This window comes from Oncorhynchus kisutch, linkage group LG2 (genome assembly GCF_002021735.2).
Source record: "Oncorhynchus kisutch isolate 150728-3 linkage group LG2, Okis_V2, whole genome shotgun sequence".
NCBI classification, from domain to species: Eukaryota; Metazoa; Chordata; class Actinopteri; order Salmoniformes; family Salmonidae; genus Oncorhynchus; species Oncorhynchus kisutch.
In genome coordinates this window covers 53,993,636-54,013,635 of record NC_034175.2, presented here as the reverse complement: position 1 = coordinate 54,013,635, position 20,000 = coordinate 53,993,636, and the positions used below count along the sequence as shown (strand labels likewise).

The 20,000-nt window shown below is 43.9% G+C and overlaps 1 protein-coding gene across 2 annotated transcripts in view; it reads right to left on the bottom strand.

Annotated features, from left to right (window-relative positions):
• erbb4b (erb-b2 receptor tyrosine kinase 4b) overlaps positions 1 to 20,000 on the bottom strand; it is a 518,904-nt gene that overhangs the window by 215,175 nt on the left and 283,729 nt on the right. For both annotated transcript variants that reach the window (XM_031797546.1, XM_031797551.1), the window contains exon 3: positions 15,022 to 15,208. In XM_031797546.1, the coding sequence (XP_031653406.1) occupies positions 15,022 to 15,208 (187 nt within the window). The remainder of the gene's footprint in view (positions 1 to 15,021; positions 15,209 to 20,000) is intronic.

Here is a 20,000-nt window from a genome sequence, read left to right as displayed (position 1 = left end):
CAAAAATATTGGAGGATAATGGCAAAATATATACAAAGAGACCGAGAGACAGTAGTAAAGAAAGAACAAATTCAGATTCACCAACACAAGTCCCTCTTACTCCTCTCCACACCACTGACTAAGGGGGACTTTCAAACACTTCTCTGCCTCTTTTCACTGTGTCTGCCTCTGGATTCTCAGCATTGTCTGTGAACAACCTAGTATCACAATGTTGAGATAGACTCTTCTGGCACTACAGAAAGCTGCTCACCAACATTTTCCTTCCCAAAGAAAATAATTAATCAAATCAAATTGTATTTGTCCCATGCGCTGAATACAGGTGTAGACCTTGCCGTAAAATGCTTACTTACAAGCCCTTGACTTACAATGCAGTTCATGAAATAGAGTTAAGAAAATATTTACTAAATAAACTAAAGTAAAAAAATGAAATAAAATCTAAAAGTAACGCAAGAAAATTACAATAACAAGGCTGCATACAGGGGGTAGCGGTACCGAGTCAATGTGCAGGGGTACATGTTAGTACAGGCCATTTGTAGAGTGACTATGCATAATTAATAAACAGCGAGTAAAAACAAAGGGGTGGGGGGGTCAATGTAAATAGTCCAGGTGGCCAATGGATTAATTGTTCAGCAGGCTTATGGCGTGGGGTTGGAAGCTGTTGACTTGGCGCTCCGGTACCGCTTGCCGTGTGGTAGCAGGCAGAACAGTCTATGACTTGGGTAACAGGAGTCTATGAATTTTTTGGGGGGCTTCCTCTGACACCGCCTAGTCTTTAGGTCCTGGACAGCAGGAAGCTTTGCCCCAGTGTAATACTGGGCCATACACACTACCCTCTGTAGCTCCTTACGGTCAAATGCTGAGCAGTTGCCATAACAGGCAGTGATGCATCAGGTCAGGATGCTCTCTATGGTGCAGCTGTAGTACTTTTCAGTCTCCCCTGTCGTACCCTCTTCACAACTGTCTTGGTGTGTTTGGACCATGATAGTTTGTTGGTGATGTGGACATCAAGGAACTCTCGACCCGCTCCATTTCAGCCCCGTCGTTGTTTGTCTTGCTCACATTGAGGGAGAGGTTGTTGTCCTGGCACCACACTGTCAGGTCTCTGACCTCCTCCTTATAGGCTGTCACATCCTTGTCGGTGATCTGGCCTACCACTGTCGTGTCGTGAACCGGGAGTACAGGAGGGGACTAAGCACACACCCCTGAGGTGCTCCAGTGTGGCAGTTGAGGGTGGCAGTTGTATTGTTGCCTACCCTTACCACCTGGGGGAGGCCCGTCAGGAAGTCTTGGATCCAGTTGCAGAGCGAGGTGTTTAGTCCCAGGTCCTTAGCTTAGTGATGAGCTTTGTGGATACTATGGTGTTGAACGCTGAGCTGTAGTCAATGAACAGCTTTCTCACATACAGTGGGGAGAACAAGTATTTGATACACTGCCGATTTTGCAGGTTTTTCTCCTTACAAAGCATGTAGAGGTCTGTAATTGTTATTATAGGTACACTTCAACTGTGAGAGACGGAATCTAAAATAAAAATCCAGAAAATCACATTGTATGATTTTTAAGTAATTCATTTGCATTTTATTGCATGACATAAGTATTTGATACATCAGAAAAGCAGAACTTAATATTTGGTACAGAAATTACAGAGATCATACATTTCCTGTAGTTCTTGACCAGGTTTGCACACACTGCAGCAGGGATTTTGGCCCACTCCTCCATACAGACCTTCTCCATATCCTTCATCCTTCAGGTTTCGGGGCTGTCGCTGGGCAATACGGACTTTCAGCTGCCTCCAAAGATTTTCTATTGGGTTGAGGTCTGGAGACTGGCTAGGCAACTCCAGGACCTTGAGATGCTTCTTACGGAGCCACTCCTTAGTTGACCTGGCTGTGTGTTTCGGGTCATTGACCCAGCCACGACCCATCTTCAATGCTCTTACTGAGGGAAGGAGGTTGTTGGCCAAGATCTCACGATACATGGCCCCATCCATCCTCCCCTCAATACGGTGCAGTCGTCCTGTCCCCTTTGCAGAAAAGCATCCCCAAAGAATGATGTTTCCCCCTCCATGCTTCACGGTTGGGATGGTGTTCTTGGAGTTGTACTCATCCTTCTTCTTCCTCCAACACGGCGAGTGGAGTTTAGACCAAAAAGCTCTATTTTTGTCTCATCAGACCACATGACCTTCTCCCATTCCTCCTCTGGATCATCCAGATGGTCATTGGCAAACTTCAGACGGGGCTGGACATGCACTGGCTTGAGCAGGGAGACCTTGCCTGAGCTGCAGGATTTTAATCCATGATGGCGTAGTATGTTACTCATGGTTTTCTTTGAGACTGTGGTCCCAGCTCTCTTCAGGTCATTGACCAGGTCCTGCCGTGTAGTTCTGGGCTGATCCCTCACCTTCCTCATGATCATTGATGCCCCACGAGGTGAGATCTTGCATGGAGCCCCAGACCGAGGGTGATTGACCGTCATCTTGAACTTCTTCCATTTTCTAATAATTGCGCCAACAGTTGTTGCCTTCTCACCAAGCTGCTTGCCTATTGTCCTGTAGCCCATCCCAGCCTTGTGCAGGTCTACAATTTTATCCCTGATGTCCTTACACAGCTCTCTGGTCTTGGCCATTGTGGAGAGGTTGGAGTCTGTTTGATTGAGTGTGTGGACAGGTGTCTTTTATACAGGTAATGAGTTCAAACAGGTGCAGTTAATACAGGTAATGAGTGGAGAACAGGAGGGCTTCTTAAAGAAAAACTAACAGGTCTGTGAGAGCTGGAATTCTTACTGGTTGGTAGGTGATCAAATACTTATGTCATGCAATAAAATGCTAATTAATTACTTAAAAATTATACAATGCGATTTTCATGATTTTTCTTTCAGATTCCGTCTCTCACAGTTGAAGTGTACATATGATAAAACATTACAGACCTCTACATGCTTTGTAAGTAGGAAAACCTGCAAAATCGGCAGTGTATCAAATACTTGTTCTCCCCACTGTAGGTGTTCCTTTTGTCCAGGTGGGAAAGGGCAGTGTGGAGTGTGATTGAGATTGCATCATCTGTTGATCTGCTTGGGCGGTATGCGAATTGGAGTGGGTCTAAGTTATTCAGGAGGATGATGTTGATGTGAGCCATGACCAGCCTTTCAAAGAACTTCATGGCTACCGACATGAGTGCTACGGGGCGGTAATCATTTAGGCAGGTTACCTTCGCTTTCTTGGGCACAGGGACTATGGTGGTCTGCTTGAAACATGTAGGTTACAGATTCAGTCAGGGAGAGGTTGAACATGTCAGTGAAGACACTTGCCAGTTGGTCCGCGCATGTTTTGAGTACGTCCGGATAATCCGTCTGGCCCCGCAGCTTAGTAAATGTTTACCTGTTTAAAGGTCTTGCTCACATGGCTATGGAGAGAGTGATCACACAGTCGTCCAGAACAGCTGGTGCGATCATGCATGCTTCAGTGTTGCTTGCCTCGAAGCATAAAAGGCATTTAGCTCATCTGGTAGGCTCGCGTCACTGGGCCGCTCACGGCTGGTTTTCCCTTTGTAGTCTGTAATAGTTTTCAAGTCCTGCCACATCCGACTAGCGTCAGAGCCGGTGTAGTAGGATTCAATCTTAGTCCTGTATTGACACTTTGCCAGTTTGATGGTTCGTCTGAGGGCATAGTGGGATTTCTTATAAGCATCCGGATTAGTGTCCTGCTCCTTGAAAGCAGCAGCTCTAGCTTTTAGCTCGGTGTGGATCTTGCCTGTAATCCATCAGAGCCGGTGTAGTAGGATTCAATCTTAGTCCTGTATTGATGCTTTGTAAGTTTGATGGTTCGTCTGAGGGCATAGTGGGATTTCTTATAAACGTCCGGATTAGTGTCCCACTCCTTGTAAGTGGCAGCTCTAGCTTTTAGTTTGGTACGGATGTTGCATGTAATCCATGGCTTCTGGTTGGGATATGCACGTAAGGTCACTGTGGGGACGTCGTCTATGCACTTATTGATGAAGCCGGTGACTGGGGTGGTATACTCCTCATTAGCATTGGATGAGTCCCGGAACATATTCCAGCCTGTGCTAGCAAAACAGTCCTGTAGCGTAGCATCAGCGTCATCTGACCACTTCCGTATTGAGCGAGTCACTGGTACTTACTGCTTAATTTTTTCATGTACGCAGGAACCAGGAGGATAGAATTATGGTCAGATTTGCCAAATGGAGGGCGAGGGAGAGCCTTGTATGTGTCTCTGTGTGTGGAGTAAAGGTGGTCAAGAGTTTTTTTCCACTGGTTGCACATGTGACATGCTGGTAGAAATGAGGTAAAATGGTTTTAAGTTTGCCTGCATTAAAGTCTCCAGACACTAGGATCGCCTCTTCTAGATGATCATTTTCTTGTTTGCTTATGGCCTTATACAGCTTGTTGAGTGCAGTCTTAGTGCCAGCATCAGTTTGTAGTGGTAAATAGACGGCTACTAATAATATAGATGAGAACTATCTTTGTAGACAGTGTGGTCTACTGCTATCATGAGTTATTCTACCTCAGGCGAGCAATACCTCAAAACTTTTTTAATATTAGACATCGTGCACCAGCAGTTTTTGATAAATAGACACATACCCCCGCCCCTCGTCTTACCAGACGTAGCTGCTCTGTCCTGCCGATGCACGGAGTAGCCAGCCAGCTCTACATTATCCGTGTCGTCGTTTAGCCATGTCTCAGTGAAACAGAAGATAGTACAGTTTTTAATGTACCATTGGTAGGATAGTCTTAATCGTAGACCTTCCAGATTGTTTTCCAATGATTGCATGTTGGCAAATAACACGGAGGGTAGTGGTGGTTTACACACTCGTCAGCAATTCTTACGAGGCACACCACACTCCTCCTCCTTTTTCTCAGTCTTTTCTTCATGTGGTTGACAGGGATTTGGGCCTTGCCTCAAATGTGTTCAGAAGCTCTTTTCGGTCATAAGAGACGATAGCAGCAACACTATGTCTAAAATGAGTTACTAATAAAGGTTCTCCCATCTCCACAGAGGAACTCTAGAGCTCTGTCAAAGTGACCATCGGGTTCTTGGTCACCTGCCTGACCAAGGCCCTTCTCCCCCGATTGCTCAGTTTGGCCGGGCAGCCAGCTCTAGGTAGAGTCTTTGTGGTTCCAAATTTCTTCCATTTAAGAATGATGGAGGCCACTGTGTTCTTGGGGACCCTCAATACTGCAGATATTTTTTGGTTCCCTTCCCAGATCTGTCCCATGACACAATCATGTCTCGGAGCTCTTTGGACAATTCCTTTGACCTCATGGCTTGGTTTTTGCTCTGACATGCACTGTCAACTGTGGGACCTTATAAAGACAGGTGTGTGCCTTTCCAAATCATGTCCAATCAATCGACTTTACCACAGGTGGACTCCAATCAAGTTGTAGAAACATCTCAAGGATGATCACTGGCAACGGGATGCACCTGAGTGCAATTTCGAGTCTCATAACAAAGGGTCTGAAAACTTATGTAAATAATGTATTTCTGTTTTTTATTTTTAATAAATTAACAAACATTTCTAAAAGCCTGTTTTTGCTTTGTCATTTCGGGGTATTGTGTGTAGATTGCTGAGGAAAAAACAAGTGTTTAGAAGAAGGCTGTAACGTAACAAAATGTGGAAAAAGGCAAGGTGTCTGAATACTTTCCAAATGCACTGTATGGTGTGGTCTCTGGCCACCATTGTCTTTTGGCTTTCTCCTCCCTCTTTATTTTCCTTTCTCTCTCCCCCTCTTCCCTCTCTCACTCTTTCTTTCTCCTCCTCTCTCTCTCACTTTCTCTCTCGCGCGCTCCGTCTCTCTTAGTGATGACACACCATTCTCTCTCTCACTGTCTGTTTCTCACTCTCTCTCTATGACTGACCAGACAGACACCAGCTAGTCAGACTGCAGACACACTGCCTATCAGCACAGTGAGTGATATGGGTCTATATGTTAACTGTACCTTACCTACTATGTTACCCTAAAGCAGTGGCGTGTTAGACATAAGGATTTGGATTGGTGGTTTGACTTAATTCTCCATATTTACCAATGATTATAATGATGAATCTGATCCAACCATAAATTCATACATTGTGCCCCTGGACTGAGAGGATGGAAGTTTAATATGTCGCTAAATGTAAAAGGCTAATGTTAACTAGCTAAAGTTTCCCATGAAAGGAAGTTAGGATCGCGAACAAGCACTTTAGCCAGGTAGCCTAGCACAACAAAAAATAAAAACGTGTACTGTATGACAGAGTTATAGACCGTTTCGTCAACATGCACGCGCACGTGCACACGCACACACGCACGTACACGCACACACATGCACAGACACATGCACAGATACACACAAATGTGACTCACCACCTGGATTCAGTCTTTTTTACATGGGATAAAAGTAGAGACTCAGAGCTACAAAATGGTATTATACACTGTATTTGAGGAAACAATGGGAAAGGAACTCTGCTTTGAAAGTTGATCAACTTGTAAACTCAATTTGGAGAAAACCGTCTTTCAATGTTTTGGTACTACTATTGGAGAGCCCTTTGTCTACACCCATTCAGCATTGTTCACACCCTCTTAAGCCTTAGCCCCACCCATCTCCTTAAGGGTTGATCCGTGCTTTCTGCACTAACTTGCCAGCTACTTCCAGACATCTAAGAGAGAGAGAACAGCTCACTGAACATTACTCTCCCTGTCACACTACCTGTATGTTTTACGTTCAAACTGCTCACTGAACATTACTCTCCCTATCACACTACCTGTATGTTTTACGTTCAAACTGCTCACTGAACATTACTCTCCCTATCACACTACCTGTATGTTTACGTTCAAACTGCTCACTGAACATTACTCTCCCTATCACACTACCTGTATGTTTTACGTTCAAACTGCTCACTGAACATTACTCTCCCTATCACACTACCTGTATGTTTTACGTTCAAACTGCTCACTGAACATTACTCTCCCTATCACACTACCTGTATGTTTTACGTTCAAACTGCTCACTGAACATTACTCTCCCTATCACACTACCTGTATGTTTTACGTTCAAACTGCTCACTGAACATTACTCTCCCTATCACATTACCTGTATGTTTTACGTTCAAACTGCTCACTGAACATTACTCTCCCTATCACACTACCTGTATGTTTTACGTTCAAACTGCTCACTGAACATTACTCTCCCTATCACACTACCTGTATGTTTTACGTTCAAACTGCTCACTGAACATTACTCTCCCTATCACACTACCTGTATGTTTTACGTTCAAACTGCTCACTGAACATTACTCTCCCTATCACACTACCTGTATGTTTTACGTTCAAACTGCTCACTGAACATTACTCTCCCTATCACACTACCTGTATGTTTTACGTTCAAACTGCTCACTGAACATTACTCTCCCTATCACACTACCTGTATGTTTTACGTTCAAACTGCTCACTGAACATTACTCTCCCTATCACACTACCTGTATGTTTTACGTTCAAACTGCTCACTGAACATTACTCTCCCTATCACACTACCTGTATGTTTTACGTTCAAACTGCTCACTGAACATTACTCTCCCTATCACACTACCTGTATGTTTTACGTTCAAACTGCTCACTGAACATTACTCTCCCTATCACACTACCTGTATGTTTTACGTTCAAACTGCTCACTGAACATTACTCTCCCTATCACACTACCTGTATGTTTTACATTCAAACTGCTCACTGAACATTACTCTCCCTATCACACTACCTGTATGTTTTACATTCAAACTGCTCACTGAACATTACTCTCCCTATCACACTACCTGTATGTTTACGTTCAAACTGCTCACTGAACATTACTCTCCCTATCACACTACCTGTATGTTTTACGTTCAAACTGCTCACTGAACATTACTCTCCCTATCACACTACCTGTATGTTTTACATTCAAACTGCTCTCCTGTGAAGTCGTGACTTGCGACCTAGTTTCCTGAATCTGGTCACAAATCAGAACCATGGACAGCCACATTATATTCAGCTTATGTTGATTGGACTAAATTGTTTTTGGTATATTTTAGTTGTCACTGTATTAGACTAAACGTAGGTGATTAGATGATGTTGAAATGGTCCTGGAATAGTAGATGTAGCTCCTGTTTCTTTGCGACTTGCGTTAACTATCCGTGGTTTTAAATGAACTTGTTTAGTAGTCCATTAAATGTCGGAAACATTAACTTGTTTGACCGTGCTGTAGGTCAAGTAACTGTTTGTTACATGCAATATGTTTTGTGGAATTCACCGGACAGATGTTGTGCTCCGGTTATGTGATGAAATAAAGGTGTGGTTGAATTTATTCTACCACTGTGTCTTCTTATTATCTCTGCCTTTAGGTCTATATACAATGGTGGCAAGGCATATGAACTAACAGGTTATAGAGCAAACAAGGCAATTATCACAGTCGGTTGTAATATGTATTTCTTTCTGGCTTGGTGATTGTACTCACGCACCACTACTGCCCTAAAGGGCTCCTGACAGATCTGGGTGTGTCCCAAATGGCACCCTATTCTCTCTATAGTGCATGACATTTGACCAAGGCCCATAGCGCTCTGGTCGAAAGTAATGCACTTCATAGTCAATAAGGTGCCATTTGGGATGTAACCCTGGTGTCTGGCCAAAGCCTGTTATTCATGTCCTTCGTTTATGAACATAGCATCTTAAAGAGCTACTGCTGCCATCACTTCTAAAAGGTAAAGGGTCACCCACCAGAGAGAGAGATAGAGGGAGAGAGAGAGGGAGAGAGACAGAGAGAGAGAGAGAGAGAGAGAGAGAGAGACAGAGAGAGAGAGAGAGAGAGAGAGAGAGAGAGGAGAGAGAGAGAGAGAGAGAGAGAGAGAGAGAGAGAGTGAGGAGAGCGAGAGAGAGAGAGAGAGAGAGATGGAGGGGGAAGACAGAGAGAGAGAAAGCGAGAGAGAGAAAGCGAGAGAGAGAGAGAGAGAGCGAGAGAGAGAGGAGAGAGAGAGAGAGAGAAGGAGAGAGAGAGCGAGAGAGAGTGAGAGAGAGAGAGAGAGAGAGAGAGAGAGAGAGAGAGAGAGAGAGAGAGAGAGAGAGAGAGAGAACTACACTTTCCTTATTCACAAGTTCTTTTAGAGGATGAGAGAATGAGGGGGTATGCTAAACAACAGTAATACAAATCGTGAGAGAATGGGGAGGGTGGAGAACACAACTTATTACATATCCTAGGTAGCCAGTCGTACCTATGTATATCTCCTCTGAGAAGGATCAGACAATTAATATTCTTGTTCTGTGTTCATCAAACAGGTGTTTTGTGTTTATAGACCAGGTCTCTCTTGAAAAATAGATTTCATCTCAATTAGGAAAAACCTATGTAAAATATCAAATATTCCTCCCAAATAGCACCCTATTGCCTAGTACCCCAGGGTCCATAGGGTGCTGGTCAAAAGTAGTGCACTAAATAGGGAATGGGGTGACATTTGTAATGAAGCCCCAGTCTTCGGTACGGTAATGATAGGGAGTCCAAAACAGAATATACATTTTTAAAAGTGAGATTTTCACTGGACAGTTACACAGGAGCAACATAACGTGGATATAATTACAACATAATTGCAATGCACTCAATAAACATAACTCAGGAACTGGTACGCAGGTACAGAGAACACAGTATGAATTCACACAAAAACAAACAGGGTATGTACGACTGCAGAGTACTGCAGAGTAAATGCAGGGAAATGAACAATGTTAAAGTAGTGTGTACGTATACAGACGTAGCTTACAGGTTAAAAACAGGCTACACTTTAAAACAATGGTTCCAAAAGGGTTCTTCGGCTGTCCCCATAGGAGAACCCTTTTTTGTTCCAGGTAGAACTATTTTGGATTCCATGTAGAACCCTCTGTGGAAAGGGTTCTACATGGAACCCAATAGGGTTCTACCTGGAACCAAAAGGGTTCTCCCTGAAAACAAAAGGGTTCTTCAAAGGGTTCTCCTATGGGGACAGCCATGATGAAGTAAAAGGCTAAAGTGTCTGTGTCTGTACTTACACCTTTTCATTCTGTTCCATGCAAAACCAGCACGTGGTTATCATTATCAGATTCTGCTGGGGGCTTGGCAAGCCTGGTCCCAGATCTGTTTGTGCTGTCTTGCAGACTCATATGGCCGACCAAATAGATCTGGGACCAGGCTAGTCTGGTTAGACCTCAGTGGATACTGGTGCTAAAACTAGACATAAATATTACACATACAGCTTCCCAAGAACAGGTCAGGTGCCAATCAGTCAATCACCATTCAGAAAGATCACTGATAATCTCCTAAATTGGAACACAGTGGCTGTAAGCAACATGCCATAGTATATATGACATCAGAGATCAGGGTCTCCGCTTCACAGCTCTGTATGGATTTTGAACTTGAGCACCAAGAGCGACAAGAAGCTGCCCTCATCCCTCCCGCTACTTGGGCAATTTTTGCACATTTGACCATTTTGTCATAGTAATCTCCTCTTATGCACTCTGGACATGCATTGGTAGTACCCAACTCCCGAAAGATCATCAGGTCATTAACGGCCTGGTACTCAGGGCTGTATTGTCCCTCCATCAGATCCTTACAGCCTGGTACTCAGGGCTGTATTGTCCCTCCATCAGGTCCTAACAGTCTGATACTCAGGGCTGTATTGTCCCTCCATCAGGTCCTAACAGTCTGGTACTCAGGGCTGTATTGTCCCTCCATCAGGTCCTAACAGTCTGGTACTCAGGGCTGTATTGTCCCTCCATCAGGTCCTAACAGCCTGGTACTCAGGGCTGTATTGTCCCTCCATCAGGTCCTAACAGCCTGGTACTCAGGGCTGTATTGTCCCTCTATCCATTCTGATGTCAATGCAAAATAATTCAAAAATCACATCAAACCCTTATCATCAAAACAGTATGTGATACAGCATTATTTATATTTTCATAATTAATAGGTTGACACATTACCTTTAGCTACAGAATATCTCACCATCATGCATTTCCATCTCCTCCCCTCCTTCATTCCTTTCTCATGCGTACAGAGAGGGGCTGTCAACACTTTCATGAAATATGGTTGGTTGTGAAAACATGTTCATGTTCAACAGATTTCACTTGATTTCCCAAATGAAACACTGGCAAGAACAGAGAGAGAGAACAGGGAGAGGCTGCATGCTCTCACACAGTGGTTGATCTGTGGAGTGAAATAATCAGAGTAGCTTACAGTACCCGCATGAGTGAGAAAAACAACCCAGCTGAAAAGTGGCTTCCATCAGCTATTAGATGGATGACATGTCTTTTTTCCTCTGCCCCTGTTCCTGCCCATTTGATAATGGGCCATTCTAAATCAAAAATAATTTAACATAGACAAGATTAAATTGAAAATACGATCAGTTGATGAGAGAAAAGCATGTGCAATAGCCTATAGTCTCATCATGTAGCCCATATATGTTTGCTTTCTAAGACATTCTATGGTTTGTCTCATTCACAACAAAAGTTGCCAAATAACTCTAAATCTAGCGTATATGACCAGTTTCAAATGATCACTTTATGCTCAACATAGCAACTTCATATATGCTCGCATTCGCTCTGGACTGGGAAAAATGTCCTTACTATTTTATTCCGCTATGTTAAATTATATTCTTCTTACTATAAAATCATATACTATAAAAAATGGCATGGGACATACAGTGCATTTGGAAAGTATTCAGACCTCTTGACATTTTCCACATTTTGTTACATTACAGCTTTATTCTAAAATGTATTAAATGACAAAGCAGAAACTGTTTTTTATACATTTTTTGCAAATGTAAAAACAGAAATATGACATTTACATGAACTATTCAGACCCTTTACTCAGTACTTTGTTGAAGCACCTTTGGCAGTGATTACAGCCTCAAGTCTTCGTGGGTATGACGCTACAAGCTTTGCACACCTGTATTTGGGGAGTTTCTCCCTTTCTTCTCTGCAGATCCTCTCAAGCTCTGTCAGGATGGATAGGGAGCGTCAGTGCACAGACATTTTCAGGTCTCTCCAGAGATGTTCGATCGGGTTCAAGTCTGGGCTCTGGCGTGGCCACTCAAGGACATTCAGAGACTTGTCCCAAAGCCACTCCTGCATTATCTTGGCTGTGTGCTTTGGGTTCTTGTCTTGTTGGAAGGTGAATCTCCACCCCAGTCTGAGGTCCTGATCGCTCTGGAGCAGGTTTTCATCAAGGATCTCTCTGTACTTTTCTCCGTTCATCTTTCTCTCGATCCTGACTTAGTATCCCAGTCCCTGCCACTGAAATACATCTCCACAGTATGATGCTACCCCCACCGTGCTTCACCGTAGGGATGGTGCCAGGTTACGCTTGGCATTCAGGCCAAAGAGTTCAACCTTGGTTTCACCAGAGCAGAGAATCTTGTTTCTCATGTTCTGAGAATCTTTAGGTGTCTTTTGACAAAACAGGCTGCCATGTGCCCTTTACTGAGGAGTGGCATCCATCTGGCCACTCTACCATAAGGGCCTGATTGGTGGAGTGCTGCAGAGATGGTTGTCATTCTGGAAGGTTCTCCCATCTCCACAGAGGAACTCTAGAGTTCTTTCAGAGCAACCATCAGGTTCTTGGTCACCTACCTGATGAAGCCCCTTCTCCCCCGATTGCTCAGTTTGGCCGGGTGGCCAGCTCTAGGAAGTCTTGGTGGTTCCAAACTTCTTCCATTTAAGAATGATGGGGGACCTTCAATGCTGTATTTTGTTACCCTTCCCCAGATCTGTGCCTCAACTCAATTCTGTCTTGGAGCTCTACAGACAATTCCTTCATCCTCATGGTTTTAGTTTTTGCTCTATCAACTGTGGGAGCTTATATAAACAGGTGTTTGCCTTCCCAATCATGTCCAATTAATTGAATTTACCACCAGTGGACTCCAATCACGTTGTAGAAGCATCTCAAGGATGCACCTGAGCTCAATTTTGAGTATCATAGCAAAGGGTCTGAATACTTACATAAATAAGGTATTTCTGTTTTATTTTTTAAATACATTTGCTCACATTTCAAAAAACCTGTTATTGCTTTGACTTTATGGGGTATTGTGTGTAGATTGCTGAGGAAAAGCTTTAATTTAATCCCTTTCAGAACAAGCCTGTAACGTAACAAAATGTGGAAAAAGTGAAAGGGTCGGAATACTTTCCGAATGCACAGTACACATATCTTGTTTTCTAAATGAACAAGCCTACATTGCATGGCGCATAGCCAGATAACATACAGTATGCCAACTCATATTCTGGTCTTATGAAATACATTTTCTTTATATCACAATGTTTCTTTATACCTGCCTAAAAAATATAATGGATTTATTGTAATGGTTTATATTAAAATGATTTATTTGACTTTTTAAAATGTAGTTGTTCCAAGGCATGCATTAGCAGCTTGTATGTGCTTATATGTGTGGATGCCTGGAGATGCTAAATGTGTTCATGTTAATTAACGGTCATTTACCGTGAGACCAGCAGTCTTTTGCATGCCACAGCCCAACTCATGACTCCATTCTATGTGCACCAAAATGACCATCTGCTTCTCTGAATTGCCTTGTGAAAGCCTAACACTGTAAGATTATATTTTAGCACTTAGCTGGTCATGTTGACAATAGAATAAGTTTTCAAAATATGACCGCCTGACACATATTGCGATTTATCATGGATCGTTTTTGGATTGCGTAAACAACAACAGTAATTGTGTAAAGGCAGGGGCTGTGTACCACACAAAACAACTACAAGTGTTCTTTCTCTGGTTCCTCAACTAGGAGAGCGCAAAAAATGACCTTCTAGTTGAATACTTCTTTGAGTCATAAAAGGGCAATGAAATTACTTAGGAACTGTGCACACATTGGAGAGGTGTGTGGCCATGTGGAAACAACAGTTAGTCCTCTCACTCAAACCCTTGTCATTGTTTTGTTTTATGTTGCACCTACCCCAAATTTTCCAATAATATTTTTATCATGTTATCTAGATAATTTTCAGATTTAGTTATCAACAAATATGGTAAAAAGTACAGTAAATGTAAAATGCACATCAAATCAACAGTATAATGTGTCAGGTCAACTGTTGTGTCCTCACCTTTAGTCCAATCATTTTCCCAAAATGTCCAAACTATTCCCTTTAAATTGCTATCATGGTTATTCCTATGTTTTCCATATTTCTTCTGTAAGAAACATTTAAATTTAGCCCGATCCGTATAGGCCAAATCCCACGAGTTAAGGGGTTAAGATGTTATTGCATTTCAGCCAAATGAAAATATTTCAGAGAAATAAACTGACAAAGAGTAGCAGAAAGCACAGGTCTATAGCTGAGTTAGGTCAACCACGTCTTCCTCTCTCTATAAGTGTGAAGAGATTTTAATTCAAATCTGTCAGTATAGCAGAACAGTAAAAACCCATTAGCTTTACATCTAGACAGACACAATTGATTTGAAAAGATCAAAACAACTCGGTTTTATTCTCATTAAACTGACGCTAACATTTGGTTCACACGTTACAGACATTCATTTAGTACTTAATTCATTGTAGTCATTTTCTAGCAGAGCTTCTGACTTTACACACAGTCAGTGACTGTCAGGATTTCACTGAAGTTAGGCTGAGTAACAGTACAGTATGTACTGTCTGAAAAGAGGAAATTGAGTAAAAATGTATAAAGTTCTATCGACCCATGGTTATGTGTACTGTAAACTGTCCTTGTATGGCTCCACACGTCCAGAGACAACACAAACATTTGCAGTCAACCACAACAAACTACGTCTAGAACAAAGGAGAGTGTCTGACTGTTACAGTTTGAAACACAGATGTGAAGACAACGTTGGAAATACAATATATGTGCAGCAGGCCTGGAACGCTGGTGATTTATTTTAACTCTACTTTAAGCAATGTTCAATTGGTTGGCAAACTGATACATAAATGGAGAGAACACATAAAGAAGAGGGGAGGGAGAGAGAGATCTCAGAGCGTCAGACAGAGGACACACAGAGACAGATAGCCTACAGGATAGCCATCTCAGACCATGCACACATACCTGTGAGGTTCTTCAGTCCCAGCTGGCGCAGGCCAAAGTTCCCATCTCTGCGGTAGTTGAGGAAGATCGCCAGAGCGTAGCGGTCTTCATACATCTTAGTTCCTCTGATGATCCTCAGATTCTCCAGCGGCAGGTAGTCAAACTGGTTCAGAGCCACCAGCACATAGCCTGTCACCTCACGGATAGACTGGAAGAGAAGAGCGGTGACAGAGAGAACATCAGACACATCACGAAACAGGAGATACTGTAGGGAGACAAACAGACATACACTCAAATCTGGACACTGACTGTAGATCTACACTACATGGCCAAAAGTACATGAGTCGATTCGGCTATTTCAGCCACACCCGTTGATGACAGGTGTATAAAATTGAGCACACAGACATGCAATCTCCATAGACAAAACATTGGCAGTAGAATGGCTTTACTGAAGAGCTGTGACATTCAACGTGACACTGTCATAGGATGCCACCTTTCAGTCAGTTCGTCAAATTTCTGCCCTGCTAGAGCTGTCCCAGTCACCTGTAAGTGCTGTATTGTGAAGTGGAAACGTCTAGGAGCAACAACGGCTCATGCGAAGTGATAGGCCACACAAGCTCACAGAACGGGACCGCCGAGTGCTGAAGCGTGTAGCATGTAAGAATTGTCTGTCCGCGGTTGCAACACTCATTACTGAGTTCTAAACTGTTTCTGGAAGTAACGTCAGCACAAGAACTGTTCGTCGGGAGCTTCATGAAATGGTTTTCCATGGCCGAGGTGACGCACACATACCTAAGATCACCGTGCGCAATGTCAAGCGTCGGTTGGAGTGGTGTAAAGCTCACCGCCATTGGACTCTGGAGCAGTGGAAACGTGTTCTCTGGAGTGATGAATCCCACATCACCATCTGGCAGTACGACAGATGAAACTGGGTTTGGCGGATGCCAGGAGAACACTACCATCCAGAAAGCATAGTGCAAACTGTAAACTTTGGTGGAGGAGGAATAATGGTCTGGGGCTGTTTTTAACGGTGTAACGCTACAGCCTACAATGACATTCTAGATGATTCTGTGCTTCCAACTTTGTGGCCACAGTTGGCGGAAGGCCCTTCCCTGTTTCAGCATGACAATGCCCCTGTGCACAAAGCGAGGTCCATACAGAAATGGATGGTCGAAATCGGTGTGGAAGAACTTGACTGGCCTGCACAGAGCCCTGACCTCAACCCCATCAAACACCTTTGGGATGAATTAGAACGCTGACTGTGAGCCAGGCCTAATCGTCCAACATCAGTCCCCGACTTCACTAATACTCTTGTGGCTGAATGGAAGCAAGTCCCTGCAGAAATGTTCAACATCAAGTGGAAAGCCGTCCCAGAAGCGTGGAGGCTGTTATAGCAACAAAGGGGGATCCAACTCCATATTAATGCACATGATTTTGGAAAAAGATTGACGAGTAGGGAGGTGTCCATATACTTTTGGCCATGTAATGTAGCTTGGTCCCAGGTCTGTTTTGTCCTGATCTGTTCATGCCATCTTTCCAACTCCTATGGTTTTCATCAATGACAACAACCACAGGAGTTGGCAAGACAAAACAACTAGATCTGGGATCAGGCTAAAATAGACACAGAGTAGCTTTGAAAACGGATTCATCAGAAGGTCATTTTCGCCTACCCAATTAGTCACGATGCAACTGTGTGAGTAAGATACCGATATAGGTCAAGGAAGACTTTGCTAAAACTTTCTGCTCCAAGTTTGTGTCTGCTCCACTCAGTAGCAGGGTGAAGCAGAAGGACAGCCATCACCATTAGCACCACCATCACTTCACACTTAAATTACATTTAGAAAGGATAATGACCGCTGAGACTTTGCAAACCCACCCAGCCAGAGCTAGTATGAATCAAAGTGACATGACCGTCCTCCCCTCATCCCCCCACCCCTGTCATGGTGGCTGTCCTTAGAGGTCACGGACTGAAAGAGGCTGCCTCCGAATTGGCACCCTTTTGCCTATATAGTGCACTACTTTTGACCTGAGCCAGTAAACTACACAGGGAATAGGGAGTCATTTGGGATGCTGAGAGAGGCCTGTCACAACTCTAACACCAACAGTGACAGTAATGACATCAACAGGCCTCCGCTGCACGCTACGTTATGCACCCACACACGTCTGCCACCTCCACTGCTGCTGCTGCTGCCACCACTGCTCAGGCTCAGACCCCCGTCACTGACAGCTGTCGTCAGCCCAAGCCTGGCCCAGAAGTGGCAGAAGCAGTCATGGTTCTGTCATGATTGACTCCAGTTACTTAATGAAGGGTTTCCCAAACATAGTCCTGCCCCCTTGGGTGCATATTTCGTTCCCCCCCCTAGCTCTACACGACCTCGTTTGGGGAACCCTGGCTTAATGGATATGAACAATGGTTTTGGTTTTTGACCAAAAACATTTGAACGTTTTTCACGCAGTGTTTAGTGAGTCACGTCATCCGTGTCCTAAATGGCACCTTATTCTCTATGGGCCCTGGTCAAAAGTAGTGCACTTCATAGGGGATCGGATCTCATTTCGGATCATATAGTCATATCTTTAGTAGCTAACAAACTCCATCTAGGTAGGAACACCAGGTCTTAGACTGCATCCCCATGGCACCCTATTCCCTATTTAGTGCACTACTTTTGGCCAGGATGCCATAGGGCACTATAGAGGGAATAGAGTGCCATTTGGGACACCATATTTATTATATTTCAGGTAGAGAGCTGCAGGAGCAGGGAGGCAGTACAGACAGAGAGAGTGCCTAAGGACTGAAGGTGTCAACAGGTGTGTGTGTGTGTGTGTGTGTGTGTGTGTGTGTGTGTATGTGTGTGTGTATGTGTGTGTGTGTGTGTGTGTGTGTGTGTGTGTGTGTGTGTGTGTGTGTGTGTGTGTGTGTGTGTGTGTGTGTGTGTGTGTGTGTGTGTGTGTGTGTGTGTGTGTGTGTGTGTGTGTCTGTGTGATGCTTAATAGGGCAGATAGAGAGAGAGATAACTACACCGGAACACCGGAATGAGGGAGGAGGTCCCAGGGGATACTGGCTCCTTTCATCCTTTTTTCTCCATCTCATCTCTCTCCCTCTCTCTCCCTCTCTCCGCATGGTTGTTGACAGACAACTCCCTAAGCATGAAACCTGTGCACACCCAATCAGACAGAAGTCTGATAGGCCAAGGACAGAGGGCTGGGGCTGACTCTCTCATGTACAGACAGACAGAGAGACACAGACACAGACACTGTGCAGACACAGACACACACACATTGCACCACGCTGGGGTCTTGGAGGTCAACCTCCTCATCTTCTAATGACCCTGGGGCTCCAGCTGAGACTGTTTGGGGACCAGCAAGGGTCTGAGAACAGTGACCCTGCTATGGGCACAGTGGCTCCTTCAGACCCCCCTCCTTCCCTGCCTGTCAATGTGTGTGTGTGCATATGTGCATGTGTCTATTGGTGTGTGTGTGTCCTCAAAGTGCGTACTCACTGCCAGACAACACATCAACCAGGAACAAATAGTTCTTCCTGTACCAGTTACCTAGCAACCTCCAAAACCTGCTACCAGCATAAAAATCATTGAGAAAAATGAATAGATAAATAAATAGAGAAAACACAACTCATTTAATTAAAGGATTAAACCTTGCCTTGTTGATATTTGTTTTCAGGGCTCCTTTCTGTGCCTTTGTTCACTTTAAAAGACTGTTTAAACTCCCTCTCTCCCTCGCTAATTTGTTATTTTCCAGCCACCAAATCGATACTTCCCACAGTGCAGGCTGGCGCAAAGGGAGACAGGGAGAGATGGCAGGTACACACCGTTCTTAGAACTTCAGATTGTTCACTCAATAGAGTGCATGAATAAGAACAAACCACTTGTAGTGATGAAGGGCTGGAGGGAGAGCCAATGGCATAGCATCAATATGTGGTTCGTTTCATTAACGGCTGGTGAAGAGAAAACACCCACAATACTACAACATTACTACAGAAATACTACAACAAGACCACAACAATACTATCCCAAGTGGATTGCTTTTTCTATGGACTCTCTGTGAGAGTGGAACGGGAATGAGTTTTGGGACATGCGTTTCATATTATCAAAGGTCAACTTAATGTAATCTGTTTAAACCGCCCTGTAATTAGGAAGGTAAATTACCTGTTAAATATAAAGCATGCCCTGGATTTCTTTTAACAGCCGAAATACCATGGGGGCTCTCTATCTCCATCTCCATCTCCTCAGATGGAGAGGTTAGAGGTGTATCAAGACTTTCATGCATACAGAGACACATACACGCATTGGTGAAACACTAGTTATGATGAAGTCAGCTAATGTGTTGTAATAGAATCACATACTGGGTCCTATTTGCTATGTCTTGGAGCACCTAGCCACCTAGCTGCGGGCTGTGCCGTACTATAGCTGTGGATTGATACTACATTAAGTGATGTGCCTGGCATTGTAATGATATGAACATATTGTATTGTAATGCAGATTCATCTCGACAGGAAGTGAAGAGAGCCTGAGGGTGCTATAATGTTAATGCTTCAAAACCAACAGGTAGTGCAGTAGACCATCACACAAGGAGAGGAAGAGAGGAGGGGAGGAGATAAGAGGAGAGAAGGTGGGAGAAGAGAGGAGGGAACAGGATATCACCAACTCCAGGCCACAGAGTAAATTTGTTAATTAGTGCTATAGGACGGTCCGGCATACTAACAAAGGTATACAGTGTGTACTGAGAGAGAGAGAGTGAGAGAGAGAGAGAGAGGGAGAGAGAGGGAGAGAGAGAGAGAGAGAGAGAGAGAGAGAGAGAGAGAGAGAGAGAGAGAGAGAGAGAGAGAGAGAGAGAGAGAGAGAGACAGAGAGAGACAGAGAGAGAGAGAGAGAGAAAGAGAGAGGGAGAGAGAGAGAGAGAGAGAGAGGAGAGAGAGAGAGAGAGAGAGAGAGAGAGAGAGAGAGAGAGACAGAGAGAGACAGAGAGAGAGAGAAGAGAGAGAGAGA